Here is a 22770-nt window from a genome sequence, read left to right on the forward strand (position 1 = left end):
CCAAAACCCGAGGTACAACCAGTGCGGGTTCAGGTCTAAAAGTTTCATGTGTGCCTCGGACACGGGTCCGATATAATAATAACGGCATCGAGTCTCGTGTAATTTAAAATTAATGTGTTTTGCCAAACGGACCAGAGACGACCCGAAATACCTCGAGTGTGTGCGTAGATGTCCTTTACCAACCCCCTCCTCTGTTTGCCAATAGCGCTTTTGACATTGTGTGGCTGGCGGTAGGTTAATTTTCATTGACACACACCTGTCAATCAATTTTAAATGTACATTTTAGCAGTTACCTTGGTATCGTCTTTAGATAACAAATGAAAATAAATGGAGCAGTGGGCCAAATTGGTTGCGAAGCCACTGGGGTTTCTTTCTGCCTGACTGGGCTGCAGACTGCACACACGTCAGTGCCATTTCCATTCGGGTCCAGTCGGGTAAAAAAAAATTGCCACTGGTTCAGGTCAGACTCTGCTTTAATTTTCTTGGGCTTGTATCGGGTCGGGTCTTTCTTTAAAAAAAAAAAGATTTATGCATGTTGGGTTCGGGTCCGAAAAGACCTCTATTCCAGACACCATATAGAGAGACATAAAGGTGACTATATAATTGCAGGAACATTTGGATCTCTCTCTCTCTCTCTCTCTCTGTCTCTGTCTCTCTCCAAAAATGCACCTGCAATTATATCACCACCCATAAGCAGTCAGGTAAAAATTGACTTTAAAAGTTGTGTCGATGAGAACTCATTGGGTGGTATACTAAAATGTTTTTTGTATTTATTTATTACAATTTCTACTCAAGTCATCATTTATTTTATGATAGATGACACAACAGGGATCACTTCAGCCTTTTCCTGAAGGCAAATTCACACACGCTTACAAAAACATGTCCATGCAAGCGTGTTGATCTTGGATGAGAATGTGAAGCGCTTTATGAATGTCGCTTTCATTGACTTTAACTGTTTCTTTAGAATGACACTTCGCAAGTTTAATGAAACTAGCACATGACATTTACATATTGAATAAAATAACTAGGAAATTCTTCATTCCAACTGCAAGGAAACTCAACAGTTTCTGTGTCATTATAGGGAATAAAATCCTATCCTTAACTTCTGCCAAACAGCTGCATTAGAGACGTCTCTCTATTCGGATCATTTACACGAGAATAGAAACTTGCAGATGTTGTGTTGACATTTTATATATCCAAGTTTTCATGTATTAGACAAAGAACTTACTGGCATCCAAGCCTGGTCCATAAAACTAAGAGGTGCAGTTTAACCCTATTCCCACAGCCTCAAATTAACAAATTATATTTTCATAAATACACTATTAAAATGGCTGGGTTATTTTTGACCCATGTTGGGTAAATATTGAACAAAACACATGCTGTGTTACAAATTACCCAATCTTGGGTTGTTGTTAGGCAACCATGTGGTATAACAACCCAGCAGTTGGGTTAAATCAAACCAGCATTGGGTTAATTTTAGCCCAGTGGTGTGTTCTGTCCAATTTTTACCCATTATGGGTCAAAAAATAACCCTGCCATTTTAGATTGTAGTTTCATGCTATTTTAGGGTTAGTTTTCAGACTGTCTGTTTTTTGATGGTCTTGATCTTGGTCTCAACCCCACAGTCTTGGTGCCTCATTTATAAAGCGTGCGTAAGCAAAGATTTGATCGTAAAGTGTGCGCAAACATCCACGGCAAAGTCCGTATTTATAAAACTGTCTTTGACGTGAAAAGTGCTTAGCGCCACGTCAGGGTCTGAGTAGACGTACGCACTTTTGCTTGTCCGATTGCTGTGGGGTTTTTGAAAATAAAAAACATTCCTGCTGCTTGAAAATGATTAATACATTGACAGGTGCTCTTGTCCATGACATTAATTAGGCAACGTTTAAAGGCAGAAATCTGCAATTGCGCAGAATTTTAAGTTTATCCGCGATTTAGAGATCTCGCATCTGAAAGTAAGGCATACGCGCGTTTTCTATGCGTACATTCGTTTTATGAATTTGTGTGCGCTTTTAAGAAATGATAGTTTTAGCATTTTATAAATGAGGCCCTTGGTCTAAATACTCTTGTCTTGGTCTTGCTTTATGTGGTCTTGACTACAACACTACTGTCAAGTATTATTACTGTAATAGTGGTTTTTGAAATTTAGGTTTGAACTTTTAAAGCAAGTGTTAATACTTCTTGTAACGTAAATAGGTTCGAGTTTTTTTGCAATGGGACATGAATTTAAATACTGAAATGCAGATTGTTGAATAGACATGTGCTTCATTTACAATTGTTAGAATATGCTAGTTTAGTGCAGTGGCTTCCAACATGGCAAACAAGTAAAATAAAATAAAATCAACAAGTAATGAAGTTTTAAGTAGACCAAATCAAAAAAGCAGTCCTTGTTTTAAACATTGTGCTAGCCCTTGCTCAAAAAAAGGTTGGAGACCTCTTGTTTAGTGTTTGTACAATTCACATCTATGCAGCAGAATTAAAACCTTTTCTTTCTTTTTGCAAATCTACACCCATAAAGAAACATTTTTTTCTGTATTTCATATTTATTCTTCATAGCACAAGGAGTCACCAGTATCCACACTTTTCTTTAGTAGTAATAGGCCAATATATTGCACATGCCGGTGTATCTGACAATATTTGGTCATTTTGTTTACCACCATCGATCTTTTTAATTCTCTTTAATTCTCTATTACTTAACTTTGTTGTTAGTAATGAAAAGACAATCAGTGTCACTTAATGTAAAGCCAAAATCTGACAGACAGTAAAATGACCAATAATTATTCACTTTTTAACATGACGTTATGTTGTGTTATTTTGTCGTACACAACAATACACTGGTTCAACACACTTTTCAAACAGTGCTGTGAGATGTCAGATTCACATTTATTATGTCTTATACCACGGGTCTGTTGAAAGTTTTATTCTGATTGGTTGAGAAATGTTCCATGGGTGCTGATTATTTTTCAATAACCGCACACCTAACCTTTAAAATGTCTTAAAAATAGGTACCATAGCAATATTTCCGGTAACTGTGGCATAAGGGGAATAATTGACTCCGGTCCTTTGAATTAGTCGAAAATAATGCACACCCAAGGTATTTTCTTATAATTTAGGGGCTGTCCTCTCGGAGACGTGTATCACTGTATACGTATTAGGGATGCACCGATAGGATTTGTTTGGGCCGATGCCGATTTAAACAGACAACTTCTGGCCGATAAAGATGCCGATACCGATATTAAACACTTGTATACAAAACTATACTGTTGGTCTATTAGCTAGTTTATTTCTGCATCAAATTATTTTTACTGAACATGGATTGGATCTAATTAACATTCAACTGACCAACATAATAAGAGAGGCACAAATTAAGCTAAAACAAATATAATAAGACAGCATGACAACCTTCAAATGTGGTTTTTGCTATTCAGCATTTATTTGATAAACAACATTACCTCATTTTTTACATATAATGGATTTCGGTGGCCGATACATCGGTGCATCACTAAAACGTATACATTTTTTATCGTATTGGCGTTTCATCCACGGATCCGGCGTTTTGGGAGACTGAAACCGCTATTTTTTGAAACCGGGTCCTAAAGTGGATAAATCTGAAATCGACAACCTTGCGGTTTAGTGTGTACAGCCAATCCGTATATTTTGTGAAGCGAAAACGTCATCACATCACGTGTCAGAAGCGTCACACGGAGCAACAACAATAACGGCGGACTACGTGATTGTGTTCGTCCTACAGAAGCTACTAAAGCCTACTAGCTTTATTCCAGCAAAATCTATTGCTTCTATGCAATTGTGGTGAGCAACAAGCGATAATGGACAACACCATACGTTGGTTATGCGCATGCTCAAAGTCTTCTTCTCCGTGCATAGTGTATATCTGTGGCAGAATTACAGCGCCCCATACTGGTCTGGCATATATACTACACAGCTTTCAGTCGGTGGTTTCGTGTGTGCGCAGATATTTCTTGAGACGACGCCGTGTTTACGGATTCTTTTTTTAGAACAAGGAAAAAAATGATCGGATAGGGAATGCACCGGCTTCTTGTGGACAAAGCCTTAATGGCCCGTCGTCAATTATTTCTTACTTATTATGTATGTTTTAAATACTTTAAAAGGGTATATTTATAAATGTTTATGTATTATCACCAATTTTCTGTTTGTCTCTTATTTACTGTAATTACATTTGTGTTATATCAGCCTCATATCGGCCATACAGCTTTCTTTATATCTGTATCGGCATTGGCCATTAAAAAACCCATATCTGTCGACCACTAATCTTAAGGTTTAGGTCCATTAAACCACATGCTTTAGACAGAAGCTTTTCCAGTAAAAGTGATAGTAATTTTCCAGTAATAGAAGCTTTAGCTTTGTTGAATTAAACATGATAATGTTCACTTGTATTGTTCAGTGGCCTGTATGACTCACATTTGGTGGTTCTTGTATTCAGAACCTTATCCCTTAGGGGGACAGTTCACCCAAGGATGAAGATTCTTTCGCGGTTTGCTCACCCTTATGTTGTTGCAAGCCTGTTTAAATTTCTCATAGACTGTAAAAAAAACGCCCGTTCGCTATCTTTCATTGGTGAAAAGTGAAGCGGCCAATCATGACGTCAAACCACTTTTTTATAGCATTAAATAACTAACTAAAACAAACTTATTTAAAAAAAAACACTTGAATTTACATTAGCGTGAAAAAACTACAGTAAATGATAGAAACCAGCTCCGGAAAAAAGATAATTAAAGTGTAATTAAATTGTTTCGTTGGTCTCAAGTCCCATTGAATAACATGGGGAGGCTGGTTTTATAACCTATACTAGGACCAGTCACTGGGGGGCGATCGAGACGTTTTGTCTTCACTTTTCAATTCTTGTGCGGCATGCTTAGTTCTGATAAACACAAAGGAAACTATTTTGAGAAATGTTTGTAATCAAACCATTCGTGGACCCCATTCACCTCCACGGTATTCTTTAATCCTACCATGGAAGTCAATGGGGTCCACGAACGGTTTGGTTAATATCTTCCTTTGTGTTCATCGGAACAACAAAATTTATACAGGTTTGTAACAACATGAGAGTGAGCAAATGACAACAGAGTTTTCATTTTTGGGTGAACTATGCCTTTAAATACATCTTTCAGGTTAATATGTTGTAATTGTTGAATTAATAGGCATTTCTGCAAATCATTGTTTGAAGGCAATATGTCATGATGAGCATGTTGTGATGATGTTACACTGTTGCAGATGTTTGATGGTCAGTGCCTGAGCTGTGATTTGAGTGACAGGCGATGGTAAGATCACTGAGCCTGTCTGTGGATATGTGTTTGTGTCCAAATGCCTGTTTAACCCGACTAACAGCAATGCTAACAGAACCTGCATGACAGCCTGCTTAACCGGTGTCTTTGTGGCTTGACTTTACATATCAACATATGCTTCATGCATCTAAACATGTAACCACCTACCAGAGGTTCTCGTCTGCTTTCGCTCGGATTATTTAAAGCAGTGCTTCCCAATCCTGGTCCTCAAGGACCCCTTCCCAAAATGTTTTAGATGTCTCCGTATGATTTAACTCATTAGCTTGTTAGAGAGACATGTCTACCATTTTGGAAAGAAGGCTGATTAGTTGAATCAGGTGTTTTAAATAAAAAAACATCTAGAATGTTTTGGAGGGAGGTCCTTGAGGACCAGGATTGGGAAGCATTGATTTAAAGGATGAATGCTACGTAATGTCACGTAATGTGTTTATAGCAATAATAATTTCACAAAACAAAAACATGTCTAGGTCATATTTCAATGCAAAGTCAATAAATAAAAAAATTTCTAGTATGTTACCATGCAAATCTCATTTTTATGACTGTATATGGGAAATTATAGCATATTTAAATTGTATAATTTGGTGCAAAATGTGACCAAGACATGTTTTTACTATTTGAGTTTTATTCAATACTGTATGTTTACAGCTTTGTCCTTGTATAGTATTATCACTGTACTGCAAGTAATAAAAATATGCATCTTTTGGATGCATGGTACGTCTGGTGATATCAAAATGCTTCCAGAATCTGAAATGATATTGAATGTTAACATTACTTTTCCTTGAAGATAAAGTTGAAAGCTTTTATTTGTGATGTAAGAGCAGTAAAAAAAATTATATCTATATCTTTCCCTGTGTTATGCTTGCACAGATGGCGATGAATCTATCACGGGACCAGGGCTGGACCTTGTCCCTGAGCTAGCTGAGGATGAACCAGTAGAAACACTCCCAGAACCCCAAAACCAATCAGAAAGCACAGCCTTGTAAAGGAGGAGGAGCCTAATAATGGCTATGTTCAGAATGGAATACTAGTATACTAAAGTATGCAATATAAAATAACAATGTTGCATACTACTGCATAGACATCATTTCATGTACGCTAAAGGCCTTTTCACACTCGCTGGGAATGTTTGATGCTGGAATAAAAAAAAGGTTCAATATGAAGATATTGTGAAAAACAATTTATTATTAATTTTGCAAAGAATATGGTTCTAACTCGATTCAAGCTGATGCTTTGTGGCATACAGCATCTAGCATACTCATGTGTTTATTGTCTACTGCTCATTTTGGCAAATATAGTATTCCAAATATAGTATTGCACATACTATAAAGATTAGTATGGTAGTATGCCAATCCGAACATAGCCATTTCTTTCAGCCCGGTTAAACACAGCCATGCTACGCAACCAACAAACCACTGAAGTTTCCTGGCGACTCTCTAGCCTCACAATGCTGGCACATTGTAATGATGTAAAGTCGCGAATGCGCACATATTAACATGCTGTACAATCTCATTGCCTCTCACACGCATTGCAAAGTATGGGCTTGGTTTTGAATGTTTGAGTTATGTGATTTGATTTCTTTAATTTTTTTGGTTGATTGAATGATTCTTGTTTTTTTAATACATTTGGCAAGATGTTTGTGGATCGGGGAGAACTATAGGAATGGTTATGATGTAAGGAAAAATATACAGATACGCTCGATTTCTAAAGGCACACATGCAGAAGTATGTGGAGTATTTTTTTCTTGGGGTGCAATACTGACTGTAATGTAGTGTTTATTTCATTACAGGATTTTCCTTGGTAGATCGTTTTCAGAAATTCAAGGGGTTTATTGATCCGTTTATATGCGACCTTGGACCACATAACTAGTCATAAGCCTTTATGCATCATCTGAAAAGCCGAATAAATAAGCTTTGCATTGGTGTATGGTTAAGGGATAGGACAATATTTGGTAGAGATACAATCTGGAATATGAGGGTGCAAAAATTTAAATATTGAGAAAATTACCTTTAAAGGTGTGCAAATGAAGTCCTTTGCAACACATATTACTAATAATAAATATTTTTTTATATATATTTACAGTAGGATAATTACAAAATGAATTTTTACCCATGCAATGTATTTTTGCTTCTGCAAAAAATATGCCTGTGCCACTTATGACTTATGTTTTGTGCCCCAGGGTCTTATATTAACTTTGCAAACTGTTTAATTTTCAAAATGACCAAAGATATTGCTATTGAAAGTATGTGATTTGTATATGCTGTACAAGGGCTGTTGAGATGTATGTCACGATTTATGCTATGCAAAAAGAGCACTGACAATAATGTGAAACGTTTTAAGGATCCATTGAGCTCAGGAAACATACAGCTAGAAAGCCAAAGTCATTTTATCTCTCTAGATGGAGTTTGTATCTTTATTTCTGTGGTTATGTACCTTTACGGTGTTCTTAATTGTACATATTGATTTCTTTTTCAACTGCACTGTTGTTCATCACATTACGCAGTGCCCGAGATGAACAATTGTTTGTTTTTCGACACAGCAGCTTTTTTCTAATTATATATCTAATAAAATGGCAAACAATTAAAGCAACTAAATGGATTCCATGTTGTTTCAGAACAAAGTTCAAGAAATTGAACTACATAAACAAAACTATTGTATACAGTGTTACTTTTAAAGGTGCAGTGTATACATTTTAGCGGCATCTAGTGGTGAGGTTGCAACCAACGGCTCGTCCACAGCTGACCCCTCGCTTTTGAAATGCATAGAGAAGCTACAGTAGATGCCACGGGACAAACATGTTAGAGGCAACTTATTAAACAAAGTTTGTCCGTTAAGGTCTTCTGTAGAAACATGGTGACACAAAATGGTGGCTTCCATGTAAGGGGACCCGCAGTGTTTATAGATAAAAAACGTATTATGCTAAGGTAATTAAAACATAATTGTTCATTATTTGAGGTCTTTATACACCCCTGATAATATAGTTACGTATATTATATTGCATTTCTGTCAAGAGATTCTTCTAAAAGTTACACACTGCACCTTTAACATTACATGAGCAAAACAGTGACTTGTTTATCAAAAAGTACAAACTGATTGTTGATAAATAAATATGTAAATCTGCGATGGTAAATGTCACAAAACATCAAGGACATTACTTAAAGGGCACCTATTTCATTTTTCAACGTTATTTTGTGTATTTGTTATAATACAATGTGCTTGATTTATGGTTAAAAACACATTATTTTCCACATAGCGGACATTTTTGTAGCTCCAGATTTCACTCTTTTCCTGAAACGCACGGATTTGAAAAGCTCTGTGTCCCTGATTGGCCAGCTAATCTGTACGTTGTGATTGGCCTGAATAGATCTGATGCTCTTTACCGTGTTTGAATGATTCGGTCACAATGCAATGCTAACAGGAGTTAATTTACAGGCTGTGAGTCAGAAGCGGGAAGAATTATGATAATGTCGGTCTTTATACATCACCAATCCCAGGAAGTAAACTGTTGCCTACAATCCGTGTGTTTGTTGTAGTCCAAGAAAAGAGATTTACTGGGAGAAGATAACACGCGTCATTGGTTACTTTGGGGTTTTTACCTTTAGCATATCGTTAACATGTACTACACTGCAAAAATGACTCTCTCACTTAGCATCCCCGTCATGTTTTCAGTAGAAACATCCAAAAACTCCCAAATCAAGATGCCCCTTCTTGATGAGCAAAATGACCCAAGAAAACAAGTCCAGTTCTAAGACAAATAATACACAATTTAAGTGAAATTGTCCTTAAAACAGGCAAAATTATCTGTCAATGGGGTGAGAAAAAAAATTGTGAAATAAGATTTCTTTTTTCTTAAACACTTAATTCAAGTAAAATTTTCTCACCCCATTGGCAGTTATTTTTGCCTGTTTTAAGCACAAATTCACTTAAATTGTATATTTTTTGTCTAAAAACTAGTATCACTCTCTTTGGTCATTTTGCTCATCAAGAGCAATTTAAGAATTTTTAGATACTTCCACTGAAAACAAGACAAAAACACCAAGTAAGAAAGCCACCTTCTGCAGTGCAATACACACTCACACACTAAAGGAAATGTAAAATCTTGATTCGGACAATAGGTGCTCTTTAAAATAAAGCCCACTTTTCTTCATGCAAAAATGATGAGCTCTACATGTGTTTTTATGAGGTTCACCAACGAAGATTTGTCTTAATACATTATGCCCAGTAAGCAATGAGAAACACAGCCACTGACAGACAGATGATCAGGTTGGCATTTAACAAGTGATTCATACAGGGGTCTTCATCCAGCGAACACACCGGGGGCTCTGGAGGAAGACTCACAGGTTTCGCGCCTTGCTTCTCCATGCCACAGATCCAAAGCAGAGCAGATTTCAGCTTGGATGAAGTCTTCTCGCTGGGCTCAATACTGCAAGAGTCTGCTGAGAAATACACAAAACTCATGACATGCATGAGGAATTAAGAAAGCTTTGTTATTTTAGTACGTGGTTCAGTGGCTCCCAAAAAGCTTTTGGACATGAAATCTTGGAGTATCACTGTATTCGATAACAAAATATCAAACCAAGAGGAATTTACTTTTATAAAGACCACATTTCTGTAAAACATTTCACAAGGAAAATTTGTTAAACATTAGAGGAACATATTGATAGTATTGTAAGGAACTACACCTGTGGTTATTCTAATCTAGGTCACCTGTGTGAACTTGAGGGCTGATTCAAATATGTTCACTAAAAGTCACCTTGATACCAGATGGTATGAAGTAATAATAACAGAGCAATTACCGGGCCACGAGCGGGCGTGCCAGTGGCTCAGAAAGAGATTTAGTACGTTTAGAGAAAAGATCTAGAGTCATTTGTTTGCAATGACATTCAGATATTACAAGTGTGACCAAAGTGTCCAAATACTTAAACACGAAATGTGTTTTTTATGCAACAAACACAGATGTGTATTTTTTTCCCATTTTTAAAGTTTAAAAAATGCCCAATGATTTTGTCTCCCTCTGCTGGTTAACTAGACTGTAATATTGCTTAAAATACAAATTGATAGATAAACTTTTTTATTTGTAAAAATAATAATGCATGCTAAGAATTAGCATTGGGTCCCTCTATGTAAAGTAAAAAATAAAGTACCGTCTTGTGTTTCATAGGCATCAGTTTCCATCTCTTTCGTGTACTGTGTGGCACTCTCGATCGTGTACAGATCTGTAGTCACAACCTCTTCTGTCTTCTCTATGGGGTCAAAACGCGTGTACCACGTCAGTCGACTGATCTGTAAATAAACAAAAGTGCCTTGCTTATCAATTTTAATGCAACACATAACATGTACATTGCATGTAGTGTGTGTCTCACACCTGCTCAGGTTTGGGCTTTTCTGTCGCCAGGCTGACACAAACCACCACTATAAGTGTGAATACAGTCAGAATGATGGAGAAGTATAAGAAGTGAACATATTTGATGATGTCAGGTCTGGTGTCGCTCTCGTAGCAGTTTGGCGAGGGGTAGACGAAATCCAAAGTCATCCTTATACACCCCACCAACAAGCCCAGAATCAGGCCCCAGAATGCTCCCTAGACCAACACAACCAAAAACAATGCTTTAAAAATACTTAAGTATTCATATTTGCTGTGTTTGTTTAACACGGTGTATACAGACATACACATACAGTCATTTTGATTGTTACTGTACAATGTTTTCAACCTTTTCATTGGTGCGTTTCCAGAAGCAGCCGGTGAGGAAGACAACAGATACTGGAGGCTGCAGGTAGACACTGATAGACTGAATGTAGATGAAGAGCTGTCCACCTTGACTGGACTGAACCAGAGGAATCCACAACACTGACACCACCACTAATACCAGCACGAACACTCTTACACACACACACACACACACACACACACACATTTATATATCTAAATGGAAACATACCATTATAAATATTACAGAAATAAATAAATGATTTCAGAATGAAGTAAAAGAAATATATGATTCAGTCTGCACTGATGTCAGGCCGACGTTGGGTTTTGACATCAACTTGATGTTACATCTGGACGTCAAGGCTAACATTAGGTTTTGATGTCCACCCAACGTTACATCTGAATGTCAGGATGACGTTTGGTTTTAACGTCACATCTGGACATCAGGCCAACGTTGGTTTTTGACGTCAACCAGTCGTTATATCTGGACGACAAGATGATGTTGGTTTTGAAATCAACCCGACATTAAATCTGGACATCAGGCCAACGTTGGCATTTGACGTCCACCCGACATTACATCTGGACGTCAGGCCAACGTTGGTTTTTGAAGTCAACCTGACATTACATCTGGACGTCAGACCAACGTTGTTTTTTGACGACAACCTGGCGTTACATCTGGACGTCAGGCCGACATTGGTTTTTGATATCAACACGACATTACGTCTGGACGTCTGGCCGACATTGGTTTTGACATCAACCCGCTGTTACGTCTGGACGCCAGGCCGACGTTGGTTTTTGAAGTCAACGTGACATAACAGCTGGACGTCAGACCAACGTTGTATTTTGACGACAACCTGGCGTTACATCTGGAGGCAGGCCGACATTGATTTTTGAAGTCAACGTGACATAACAGCTGGACGTTCGACCAAGGTTGGGTTTTGACGTCAACCCAACGTTACATCTGGACGTCAGACCAATCTTTGGTTTTTGACGTCCATGCAAAGTTACATCTGAATGTTAGGCTGATGTTGGGTTTTGACTTCAACCCGACACTACATTTGGATGTCAGGCCAACGTTGGTTTTTGACATCAACCTGACGTAACAGCTTTACATCAGGCTGATGTAGGTTTTTAACATCATCCCAACATCACATCTGGACGTCAGGCCGACTTGTTTTTTGACATCAACCCGACATTATATCTGGACAACAGGTCGATGTTGGTTTTGACATCCACCCAACGTTACATCTGAAAGTAAGGGTGTAACAGCTTGACATCAGGCTGATGTTGTTTTTTGACGTCAACCAGACGTTACATTTGGATTTCAGGCTGACGTTGGTTTTTGACTTCAACCCGACATTACATTTGGACGTCAGGCCCACATCAATTTTTGACGTGAACCCAACGTTACAATGGGATGTCAGGCCACCGTTGTTTTACATACATTATCATTGTGTAACGTAGAATACAAATGTGCAAGAAAATACTTGTTCACGATTATAAAATATGTACACAACCCTACACATTCACATTACATTTACATTCATTCCTTTAGCATTTACCTTTTAAATCTCAACCAACAGTGAATGATCTCATGGATGACCTACCTGCCCACGATCATAAGCTCCCATTCAGAGGCAGTTTTGCGTATGTTCCTCCACAGATCCATGGTGAAGATTGTGCTGGAACTGTTGAATATGGAGGTCAAGGAGGACATGAGAGCAGCCAGCATGACGGCCATCATTAAACCCCTTAGACCTGCACAAACAACAAATGTAGGTTTTACTACATTTATGGTTTTAAAATATAACCATAAACTAGAGACCATCAAAATAGATGATAGCAACCGTATAAGGTTTTAGGAAAATGAAGGTAAACCAATTTGTAAAAAATACACAGAAGTACCTGCTGGAAGAAGCTCCATGACTAGTTTGGCATAAGCAATGTCTGAACAGCCCACCGGATTCCCACACACCTCTTTACAAACATCAGGGTCTCCACAACCCACCTCATCTACAATTCAAGCACAATGATGATCCCATTTCATGTGAATGCCAATAGCTAAGAGTGAAAATGCATAAAAAAGCAATGATGAACCTGATTTAATGTTTTTACTTATTAAATATGCTTTAGCTACGTCAGATGTGTTTGTTTCAGTTAGATCACCTGGAAAAAGGATCCTGCTTATCATGCCTGGAAGCACCATCATAAAGAAAGGCAGAACTTTGAGGTAAGAGGCGAGCAGTGAACCTCCTTTAGCGTGAAGAATGTTTTTAGAAGCCAATGATCGCTGAACTATAACCTGGACAACAGAAAATCCTTCATTATATTGTTGCCCTCCCTACTGAAAAATCCAGCTAAGACCAGCATAAGCTGGTGAGCTGGTTTTAGTTGGTATTGCTGGTGTAGCAAGCTGGTCTAGATTTGTTTTGGTCACTTTTTAAGCTGGTCTAGCTGGACCTAGCTGGTCAGGCTGGAAGACCAGCTGCCCCACCAGCTTAGAACTACTGCCACCCTAAACCAGTTAAAACCAGCTAAAACCTTATGCAGGTCTTTGCTGGATTTTTCAATAGGGTTTAATTAAATATTGGATTATTTACTACAGTAAACTTGCTATCCTTTACCTGATCTGAACACCAGTACCACATGGAGGGTATAGACATTCCCAGTATGACCCCTGGCCAGGGGAGATCAGAGGTCACAGGGTGACGAAATATATGAAAGGCATCTTCTCGAGGAATACCACAGGTAGTGTTAGGGACTCTGATAGAGGGAATGGCGTGAGGATATTTATCCAGAAGTCCCTGAATTCCTCCGACCTCTGCAAAACCTTCACAGCAAGAAAAAACATTGTATACAAATAGAAAAGTAGGTTTGCAGAAGAAAAAAATACATTTTCAAACCATATAGCCTTATAAGTTTCTAATATATACTCTGGGTTTCATGGAGACGTTCTTGTCTTGTTCTACAACTTAAATTACACACAGTCAAATCTCAAAAGCGAATTTTAAAAACATTTTGCTCTTTAAATATGTAAGTTGCCATACAAAAAGGACTATTGTCCAATTCACCAAGCATGCAAACCTTTAAGTTGTTTAGTTGTCCTCTTAATGTATGACTTTTTCAGTAAACACAAACATGTTGTAGTACAAAACTGCAAAGCATCTTAATGTTAAGCACAGACAAATAAAAAATCAATAAAAATACTAAACTCATATAGGAGTTCCTGAAGAAATCTGTCAAGATTGCAAACTGAATAGCTCAACACAAAACCTTAGTTTAAATCTACATGACAACACCATGAAAACTCACTGAAGCCCATGAGGATCATTGCTCCTATTAGCATAATGAGAGTCTGAACTGCATCGGTGTAGATCACAGCTGCCAGACCACCTGCAACCACATGACATTAATCAGAAGATTCACATTATGTATTTGAAATAGACTTGCACTGCATTGACTCTATACAATTTGTCAATATGTGTGTGTTTTGGGTTTAAACCGTTTCCAGACCTGCTATGGTGTAGAGGGCTGTGATGCCCAGAAGTAAAATCACAGCGAGGTAGATGTCCCACTGAAGAGCCTGCTGGATAAACACAGCTCCTGCATACATGTCAACCTTCACGAAACACAAAGAGAGATAGAAATATTTCTAAGATTTGTTCACAAAAAGTGCTTTGAAATGACATTTTGAAATGTGTCCGACTTACCGATATTTTTGTGAAGATGTAAATAAATAGATATAAAACGCAAAGAAATAACTGTATTCTTCTGCCACCAAATCTTTTCTGTAAGTACTCAGGCATTGTCGTGACCCGTGAAGTAACACAAAAAATCTGAATCTTCACTGTCCCCTTGCCGTATATACAAGTATATATATTAATTTCTTTGGCCAAAAATATGTTTTAAGTATGCTTAATAAGCTTTGTAGGGATTCAAATATATTTTTATATTTGAAAATATATTTAGTTTTAACCTTCATATATTAACATATATTTCAAAATGTATTTCAGGAGCAACAAATACATTTGTAATTTTACAATATTTTCCTGGCCAAAATATAAAAGTTTGTAAAAATGTATAAAGTATAAATATAAAATGTATAAGTATGTATAAAAATCAAAAATTATAAGTATATTTTTGCAGTTGAAAAAATATTTTATTTTTAATCTTTTCAAACCTGTTATGTTTGCATACATTTTGTTTAACAAACAACGTTTTCTTCCAATGCGACATGAATATAAATGCTTTAAAATATATTTACTTTTTTAAATGCATTTCAAAAAATGGCCAAAAAATATATTGGTGAAAAAATACATTTTTGTAAACATATTTCAAAATACATTTTAGGGAATTTTGAAATATATTTAAAAGTATATTTGAAAATATATATTTTTGTCGTATGGGTGCCTTTCAAAAAGTACACCTTACCTCAAGATTACATGAGTACCTCAGAGGTACATACTGGTGGTACCAAAGATTTCATATTAGTACATCAACGGTACATATTGGCTGCGCAGACTGATCTACGTGAAGTTCTGCGAGAAAGCAATTAGTAAGCACTGGTCTAGAAACTCTCTCGCGATACTTTGATGTCATAGCCTGATAGATCTGGACGGCGCTCCTGAAGTTTAACAAACTCCAGTGATATGGAAGAGCGCGAGATAAATCTCCAGAACAAGATTACTGCAACAAGACGTCGTCTATCTGAGGTAAGGACACAATTTCTAACGACATTAGAGTCTGCATTAATCTACCTTGATGCATTTATCACCCAAAGACGAGCCACGCTCAAAGCGCGTGAAGATTGTTTCAAAAAGTAACATAATTTGAGTATGAAAGAGTTTAAACTTATACGTTTATTGATATTTTAAGCGCAATAGTATTTTGGTATTTGATTTGTTCATATTTGCCTGTTCATAAAGGTCGCGGGTTTTACCCTTTACCGCCTGAAAACAGCATTCATTCATCTGCTTCATGTGATGTTGAACATGTGAAGTGACGTAACGTTACGGTCTCAATCTGTTCTCTTCACAAATGTTGGTCTTGAATGTAACGTTACATGATTAAAAATGAACGAAAACAAAAGCTATTAATTATTATCATTAAATTAATGATGGATTCACGACCCTGTCCGTCAAAATGACGGAGAATAAAAAAGTGTAGTCTGATATATCTGTACCTAAATTGTACTTATAAAACGGCCAGTTCTGGTTCTTCATTCTGATTGGTTGAAACGCGTTCTCAGCTGTGATAAAACTCACCGGTAAACCCACGGCTCAAACCGTATTACATAGCTTGTATCACTGCGCCACTGGTGTACTGTAGAAAATAACTGTCAAAATGTCGGATTTTGTTGTCAATTTTGATTTATTGGGTGGGCTAATTATATTATATTGTATTAATTATAATCCTCAACAATTGAACAATTAATGGCGATATCCAGATAAGTGTCACAGTGTTTCCGCTATATACATTCAACCGTGGCGGGCCGCCACGCCTAAAACATCCCCGCCACGCCTGCGGTTGTGGATAGAAGGGATACAGCAAACGAAATCTCGCCGGCTGAGCACTGTTTTATCCTAATCCTTCACCCAAACCCAACTCTAAACACAAAATTTCACAGGATTGTAGGATGTATTTGTATCTCATTTAGCCAGAGCCGCTGTTTTTATCCTAAAAATCCTACCTCCAAATCTAATCCTAAACTTTTCGGCATTTTCTGTATCCCTTCTAGACAAAACCCACGGCGGCAGCTCGCAAAATAAATAAAGCTACCGAAATGTCCGTCCTGCCAGACTGGCTGTTTTAAAGAAATAAATTCCTTTCTGGATTCGCGTTGTTCACTCATTTATAATAAAAAAATATCCTAAAATATCATAATTTCCCCCATGGGTTTAGTTTCATGCACAAATAGATTTAAATCAACAGATGATTAGGCTACGTCTCTGTTTTGAGAAATAATAATAAAATAAATAAGCCTACACGAAATATGTTATAATTATCAGATTGACAAAACAAATAAAAAAGTATTTGAGTTGCTGCTCTTTTTTTGTGAGGCGCTGTTAAACCAAAGCAGCAGAAAGCACGTCATGTTTTTAATGATTTTAAATAAGCACACGGTTTTCTCCTTATTGTGAGTTTACACAAATAAAAAAAAAACAATTTTCAGTTTCGAATGTTATTTTACTTTTATCTGTATGGCACTACATTAAGGGTAATTTAAGTTGCAAGGTCACGCGTATGCTTTTCACATGCGCATATACACGGACGCAGCGCTGGGCTGCGAGAAAAGACATGATTAAACTTTCGATTTAACATATTACAAGTTTTTTGGACATTCATTTGGAATCACTGTACTCATATTATCAACTTATCAGGCCATTAGTTATTCAGAATATAGACTAAACGCAGCGCGCTGCTGACCGCTCAGCTGTCAATCAATCTTCTGTGCTTCAGATCGACCCTCACAAAGTTTCACATTAAATGATAAGATGTTTGTCCAAAAACAAAAGGCTAAACACTGAATACTACTTAAATGCGACTGCAAGACATTAATAGTCGAATCTGTTTGAAAGGAAACTTACATTATTCCCGTGGAAGAGACGGACGTTGGTAATAAAAACTTGAGGCAGACGGTGAGACGGTTTCATCTGTTTTCAGACAGCGGGATCCGGGTACCCGCGGGTGAACCGCATAATATTTGATGTAACGGGTGTAATAATATTAACGTGTCATTTGCATTGTAGATGCAGGTCGGGACCCAATAAGCGAGTAGGCTAAACCGCAGGTCTAACATCCAAGACCAAAATTCGACTCGATTCCGATAGGTAACAGTTTTTAAATGGCCCTGTGCTTATTTGTGTTTAAGCTCTGTCTGAAGAACGTTAAAGGTTTATATTTAGCTGCGCGATTTGCGGTGTGACCGGGTCGGGCTCTTTATGTCAGACAGGCCGAGTGTGGAATGCTGGAATAAATTTCTGCTGATGTCGGATAACTGGTCAGGTGTTCTGTCAAATCACAGCGGTGCGGATTATCAAACAGGACTGTGCGTGACTTTGCAACAGCTCTGTAACGCTAAACATGAGCACGAACTTGCACACTATTAAAACTACAATGAAAGATCCGTATGAAGCTATAAAACTTACGTATTTTTTAAGAAAATACAGTTTAGATTAAACATAGAAAAGCAATATGCTATAAATATAAGGAAAAGTAAATGACAGCATGAAAATGATAAAATAAATACATGTTAGTTTACTGTAGCCTATATTCTACATTAAAAAAAGTACATTTATAATCATCATGGGCGCCCCCTGCCGCCACAGCTGGAAAAAATCCCAGAGGAAACACTGTGTCAATAAATATTGTTGAGTTTTCTTGTTGATTAATCATTAATGCTTCCGTGAGGAGTAGTTGTACCGTATATTATCCACTGGGTGGCGATCTTACACAAACACTGATGCTTTCACTCAACACTTTAAAACTCAAGTGTATTTTTTGATCAGCGATCTGAATCGGATTTCTAACAAAAGTCATTCACAGAAATGGAATTATCCCAACATTTTGCTCAAAATTTGAGAGGATAAAAGAACAATTGAAGGTAGGGTGAAACGTTTTTATTTTGTTGTTTGAAAGCAGAGGGTCTGTTCTTTCATTTGATATATTGTATGTTTATATATCTAAAGAAGAACATTTTTCTGGAAGGCATTAATGTTTAACTAAAGCTGGGTGGCAACTCTTTTAAAAAACGCTGGCAGGGAAAGTGTTAAGCACGCTTAACACAAGCACATGCTTCCAAGCATATCCACACGTCAACAGTTGCACGGTATAAATGTTAATGTATAAATTAGATGAATGTTAATTTATGAAAATAAACACCACAGTCTTAATGAATCATATTTTCATTGTGTCTTTGCTCCGTCTGTTTTGCTTGGGAACCGCTCTGTTGCAGACACACTTGAGTCTGAGGAACTACTTTGTTTGGCGGAAGACTAATATCTGTACTAATATAATTACAACTTATTTGCTGTGTTTTATTATATGAAATCCTGCTATACATAATTTGAAGCAACCGTTTTATAAACGCAATAAGCCCCGCGAAGCAGTGGGTTACCAGTGCATTTTATAACGGCTAAGGGGCGTTGTTAGGCACGACGTGAAGCGGAGTAACCCACTGCTTGGGGCTTATTGCTTTAATAGGACATTGCAATGGTACTGCCCAAGTGACAGCTAGGGGCCATTTCTTGACAATTTTATGACAGTTTACACAGTTGTGAAAAACAATGGCATATAAATGAGCAGGAAATGAAAACTTAAATAAAATAAAACGGGTTATAAAATATAAAACTCAACACTATATTTGAAAGTCTTTCTCACCCTTGATGCAATATAGATGGGTAAAAACATCCAGCCTAAGAGCAACACCATCACCATGCCCTACATGTAAACAAGCACAAGTTAATCTTAACCAAATTACACGACAGGGCTCTTTAATCTTTACCCAGAATTTTTTGCCATTAACAGTAATATCTAATTCTTTCTAGGGCAAAGTAGTAAACAGCATGTTTTAAGTGTAAAAGTTTTGTGCTCACGTTCCATTCATAAGCGGTGGGACTAATACCAGCGGCCGCTCCTGAGCCTGCCAGTCCGATGAAGTGACCGCTGCCTACATTACTGGCAAACAGTGACGCACCAACCTGCACAAACATATCTAACATACATAAAGAGAAAATGTGCTTTTTTTGATAGACTATATTAAGGTCCCCATTTCACATTCTGTTGACTATATGTAATGATACACCTATTTTAGAAACAATTATCTGAAATGACTTATAAATGGACATTAACATGTACACCCTAAAAAATGCTGGGATATTTTCAACCCGGCATTGGATCAAAAAGGGACGAGCCCAGCCAGCTGGGTTGTAATTTAACTGGGTTGAAAATAACCCAATATTTTTTAGTGTACATGTTAATGTCCATTTTATTTATAAGTTAAAAGAGACAGCCAAGCTTTTCCCAGCTTTTGAAAGCAGAGCCTCCTACCTGTTTTTCCAAAATTTTGATAACTTATTTTATTTACTTTAAAGGACAAGTTCGGTATTTTACACTTAAAGCCCTGTTTTCAGATTGTTTATGATGAAATAGAACAGTTTTGACTGAAATTTTGACATGGGCCGCCCCGAGAATTTTCGGGTGTTTGTGTTTCACCTCCCACCTCTACAATGGGTCTATAGGTGCACTGGAACAATCCTTCCTAAAAAAGCATTAAACTTTTGTTTACAAAGACGTGAAACTCACCGAGTGGTCAGGGGGGTTCACTGGTATGCTCACACAAAAATCGCTGCAAAATACGCATTCCAACAGGTTTTATCGTAGTTTTTGCCAACTCCGTTGACTTGCATTAGATGTGCTGTGAGGTACGGTATTACTCCGCGCCGGGAACTTTGTTTCTATTCGTGCAATGGGCAATGGCAGATTAGCGCCACCACCTGGGCTGGAGTGTCTATTATTCAAGCTCTCAGCGGAAGAATGTACGGGTGTGAAGCGTTTGGAAAAATAGGTCCACAAGTTTACAACGAATGCTAAAACACCCGTTGGAAAGCATCTTTGCAGTGATTTTTGTGTGAGCATATCAGTGAACACCCCTGACCACTCGGTGAGTTTCACGTCTTTGTAAACAAAAGTTTAATGCATTTTAGGAAGGATTGTTCCAGTGCACCTATAAACCCATTGTAGAGGTGTGAGGTGAAACACAAACACCCGAAAATTCTCGAAATTTCAGTCAAAACCGTTCTATTTCACCATAAACAATCTGAAAACAGGGCTTTAATTGTAAAATACCGAACTTGTCCTTTAAATTAGCAAAATTGTTTATCATCATTCAAAATTGTCTGGGTGGTCACTTTTTTTGTGTGGTTTGACAATCTGAGAACACATTTAAAATTGACTTTACACAGACTTTAACAAACTCTCATTCGAGTATTAGTTGAGGATTTGTAGACTATTAGGGGTCACAGTTAGTTGCAGTGGCGGCCGGTGACTTCTTTTTTCGAGGGCGCACAATGCGAAGTGTGTCACAACATGTATGTAGCCTGTCATGTGTGTGGTTTGTAATTTCAAAATTTGTGTTTTGCGCGTCGAGTCCTATGTGCATCAAATAAGTGCCTGCTGCAGACGCGTCTAAAGGGTTTATAATAAAAGAGACGCTCGCGTTTGCCAGACACTCACATAATCTCAGGCGTAATCAGAGTTTATTGTTAAGGGAGTGTCTTGCGTCTATGTTGTGAACGTGAGCGTCTCTTTAATCATAAACGGTTTTGACGCATTTGCAGCAGGCACTTATTTTGAAAAAAAAGTGATGCACACGGTTCAAATGACGCAACAAACACATATTTTGAAAACACAAGCAACACACGACTTATTTTGAATTTGCGCCCCTCAGAAAAGCAGTCACGAGCCGCCACTGGTTAGTTGATTAAGTTGATACGTAGTTGTATAATGTCAGTTTGTAAGCAATACTTTAAATGTTGGCAGATATTATGCAGACAGTTTACTAATATGATGTAGGTGCAATGTTCCCAGATAGTATGCCTACATTGCGGAGATCTGCAACATTTTTTATTTTTTTTGAGCTCATCTGCAATTACTTGATTGATGTCATATGTTTTTTACACACTAGATGTATTCCAGAATTTAGCAGACACCTTACAGACGTACCTGTGCTATCAGGAGAGCCTGTTCCTTATAGTCAACAGAATGTCAAAGGGACCATCAAAATAAAGCGATATACAATTTGAATGACCCTACAACCATAATAATGTTGGGATGAAATATTGTCTGAAAGGTTCTTGGTAAGATTCACTTACCGGCCACCAGGTCATGTTTTTGCCTGCTAGGAAATACCCATCCACTGTGCTTCTCTTGGTATTCCACATTGACTGTGAGGCAAGCAAAGAGTTTAAACATGACACATTTGTAAATTGTAATTGTAAGTGTTTCTCAGATTAGGTTTATTTTTAAAAGTTCATATCTGTATAGACACAAAGCTTAATAGTAATATCTTCATACATGTGGTAAGTTGTCACAGTGTCAGTGAAACCTGCCATTAAACATAATGTTACAGGCTTCCAAGCCAAATATAAACAGTAAAACAAATTTTCAAAAGACCTTGGGATCACAGTTCGACCATTCAGTTAAAATCTACTTTCATTTTATTATTGACCCTTGCCTAAATGTATGTAGTGTAGTTAGTGAGCCCTTGTAACAAACTAACCATAACAGCCTAACCATAACATTAGAGAAAAGTAGCTACTTAAAATATCCTTTTAGAGATGATGTGATCATGTGATGTAATAAACTAAGCTTACCCAAAATCCCACAGCCAGGACCAAGATGAAGTAGATGACCAGCACCACTATATCTATGGTGACCAGTGTGGTCGGTGGTGGCGTGCCCTCAGCGGTCGGCGAAGGAGAAACACGGGGAAGCTCGGTGACACTCATTAGGTCAAAGATCAACGACTTTCTCAGGAGTGACTTAAAAATGTAAGTGTACACACATTGACTCAAGCTTACTCAATGTAATGATATCTTAAGATGTTCATTTATGCCTTTACTGTTTAATTTGTATTTGCATGTTTATGCTTAACCAGATATATTCTTAGAAAAAGGTACAAAAGGCTGTCACTGGGACAGCACTATGTACCATTTAGGTACAGATTTGTATACATTTGGTACC

At 37.5% G+C, this 22770-nt stretch overlaps 2 protein-coding genes and 1 long non-coding RNA gene across 8 annotated transcripts in view; 2 read left to right on the top strand and 1 right to left on the bottom strand.

Annotated features, from left to right (window-relative positions):
- The window catches only part of arhgap17b (Rho GTPase activating protein 17b), a 46778-nt gene extending 38775 nt beyond the window's left edge, over positions 1-8003 (top strand). For 2 of the 3 annotated variants that reach the window (XM_055194726.2, XM_055194729.2), the window contains one exon: positions 6192-8003. In XM_055194726.2, the coding sequence (XP_055050701.2) occupies positions 6192-6307 (116 nt within the window). In that variant the 3' untranslated portion in view covers positions 6308-8003. Of the gene's footprint in view, positions 1-5253; positions 5301-6191 lie in introns of all 3 variants that reach the window. The other variant, XM_073857583.1, reaches the window with a different exon arrangement.
- Positions 8004-9330: 1327 nt separating this feature from the next.
- On the bottom strand, positions 9331-22536 carry slc5a11 (solute carrier family 5 member 11). Of its 3 annotated transcripts, none has more exons than XM_073857584.1 (15): positions 22401-22536; positions 21900-21971; positions 19623-19727; positions 19406-19467; positions 14739-14841; positions 14542-14647; positions 14341-14421; positions 13653-13858; positions 13195-13330; positions 12934-13041; positions 12636-12786; positions 11033-11201; positions 10687-10902; positions 10466-10604; positions 9332-9757 (listed from the first exon to the last, which is right to left on the bottom strand). In XM_073857584.1, exons 1-15 carry the CDS (start codon positions 22533-22535, stop codon positions 9534-9536), a joined length of 2013 nt encoding a protein of 670 aa, XP_073713685.1. In that variant the 5' UTR covers position 22536; the 3' UTR covers positions 9332-9533. The 3 variants fall into 3 exon arrangements, with proteins under 3 accessions (XP_073713687.1, XP_073713685.1, XP_073713686.1); XM_073857585.1 differs by having other exon boundaries at positions 9333-9754; XM_073857586.1 differs by lacking the exon at positions 22401-22536 and having other exon boundaries at positions 9331-9757; positions 19623-19741; positions 21900-21958.
- LOC129436541 (uncharacterized) overlaps positions 15653-22770 on the top strand; it is a 37380-nt gene continuing 30262 nt past the window's right edge. For both annotated transcript variants that reach the window (XR_008641859.2, XR_008641858.2), the window contains exons 1-2: positions 15653-15740; positions 22415-22577. This is a non-coding gene — a long non-coding RNA (uncharacterized lncRNA). The remainder of the gene's footprint in view (positions 15741-22414; positions 22578-22770) is intronic.

Source organism: Misgurnus anguillicaudatus, chromosome 19 (assembly GCF_027580225.2).
Source record: "Misgurnus anguillicaudatus chromosome 19, ASM2758022v2, whole genome shotgun sequence".
In the NCBI taxonomy this organism is placed as follows: Eukaryota; Metazoa; Chordata; class Actinopteri; order Cypriniformes; family Cobitidae; genus Misgurnus; species Misgurnus anguillicaudatus.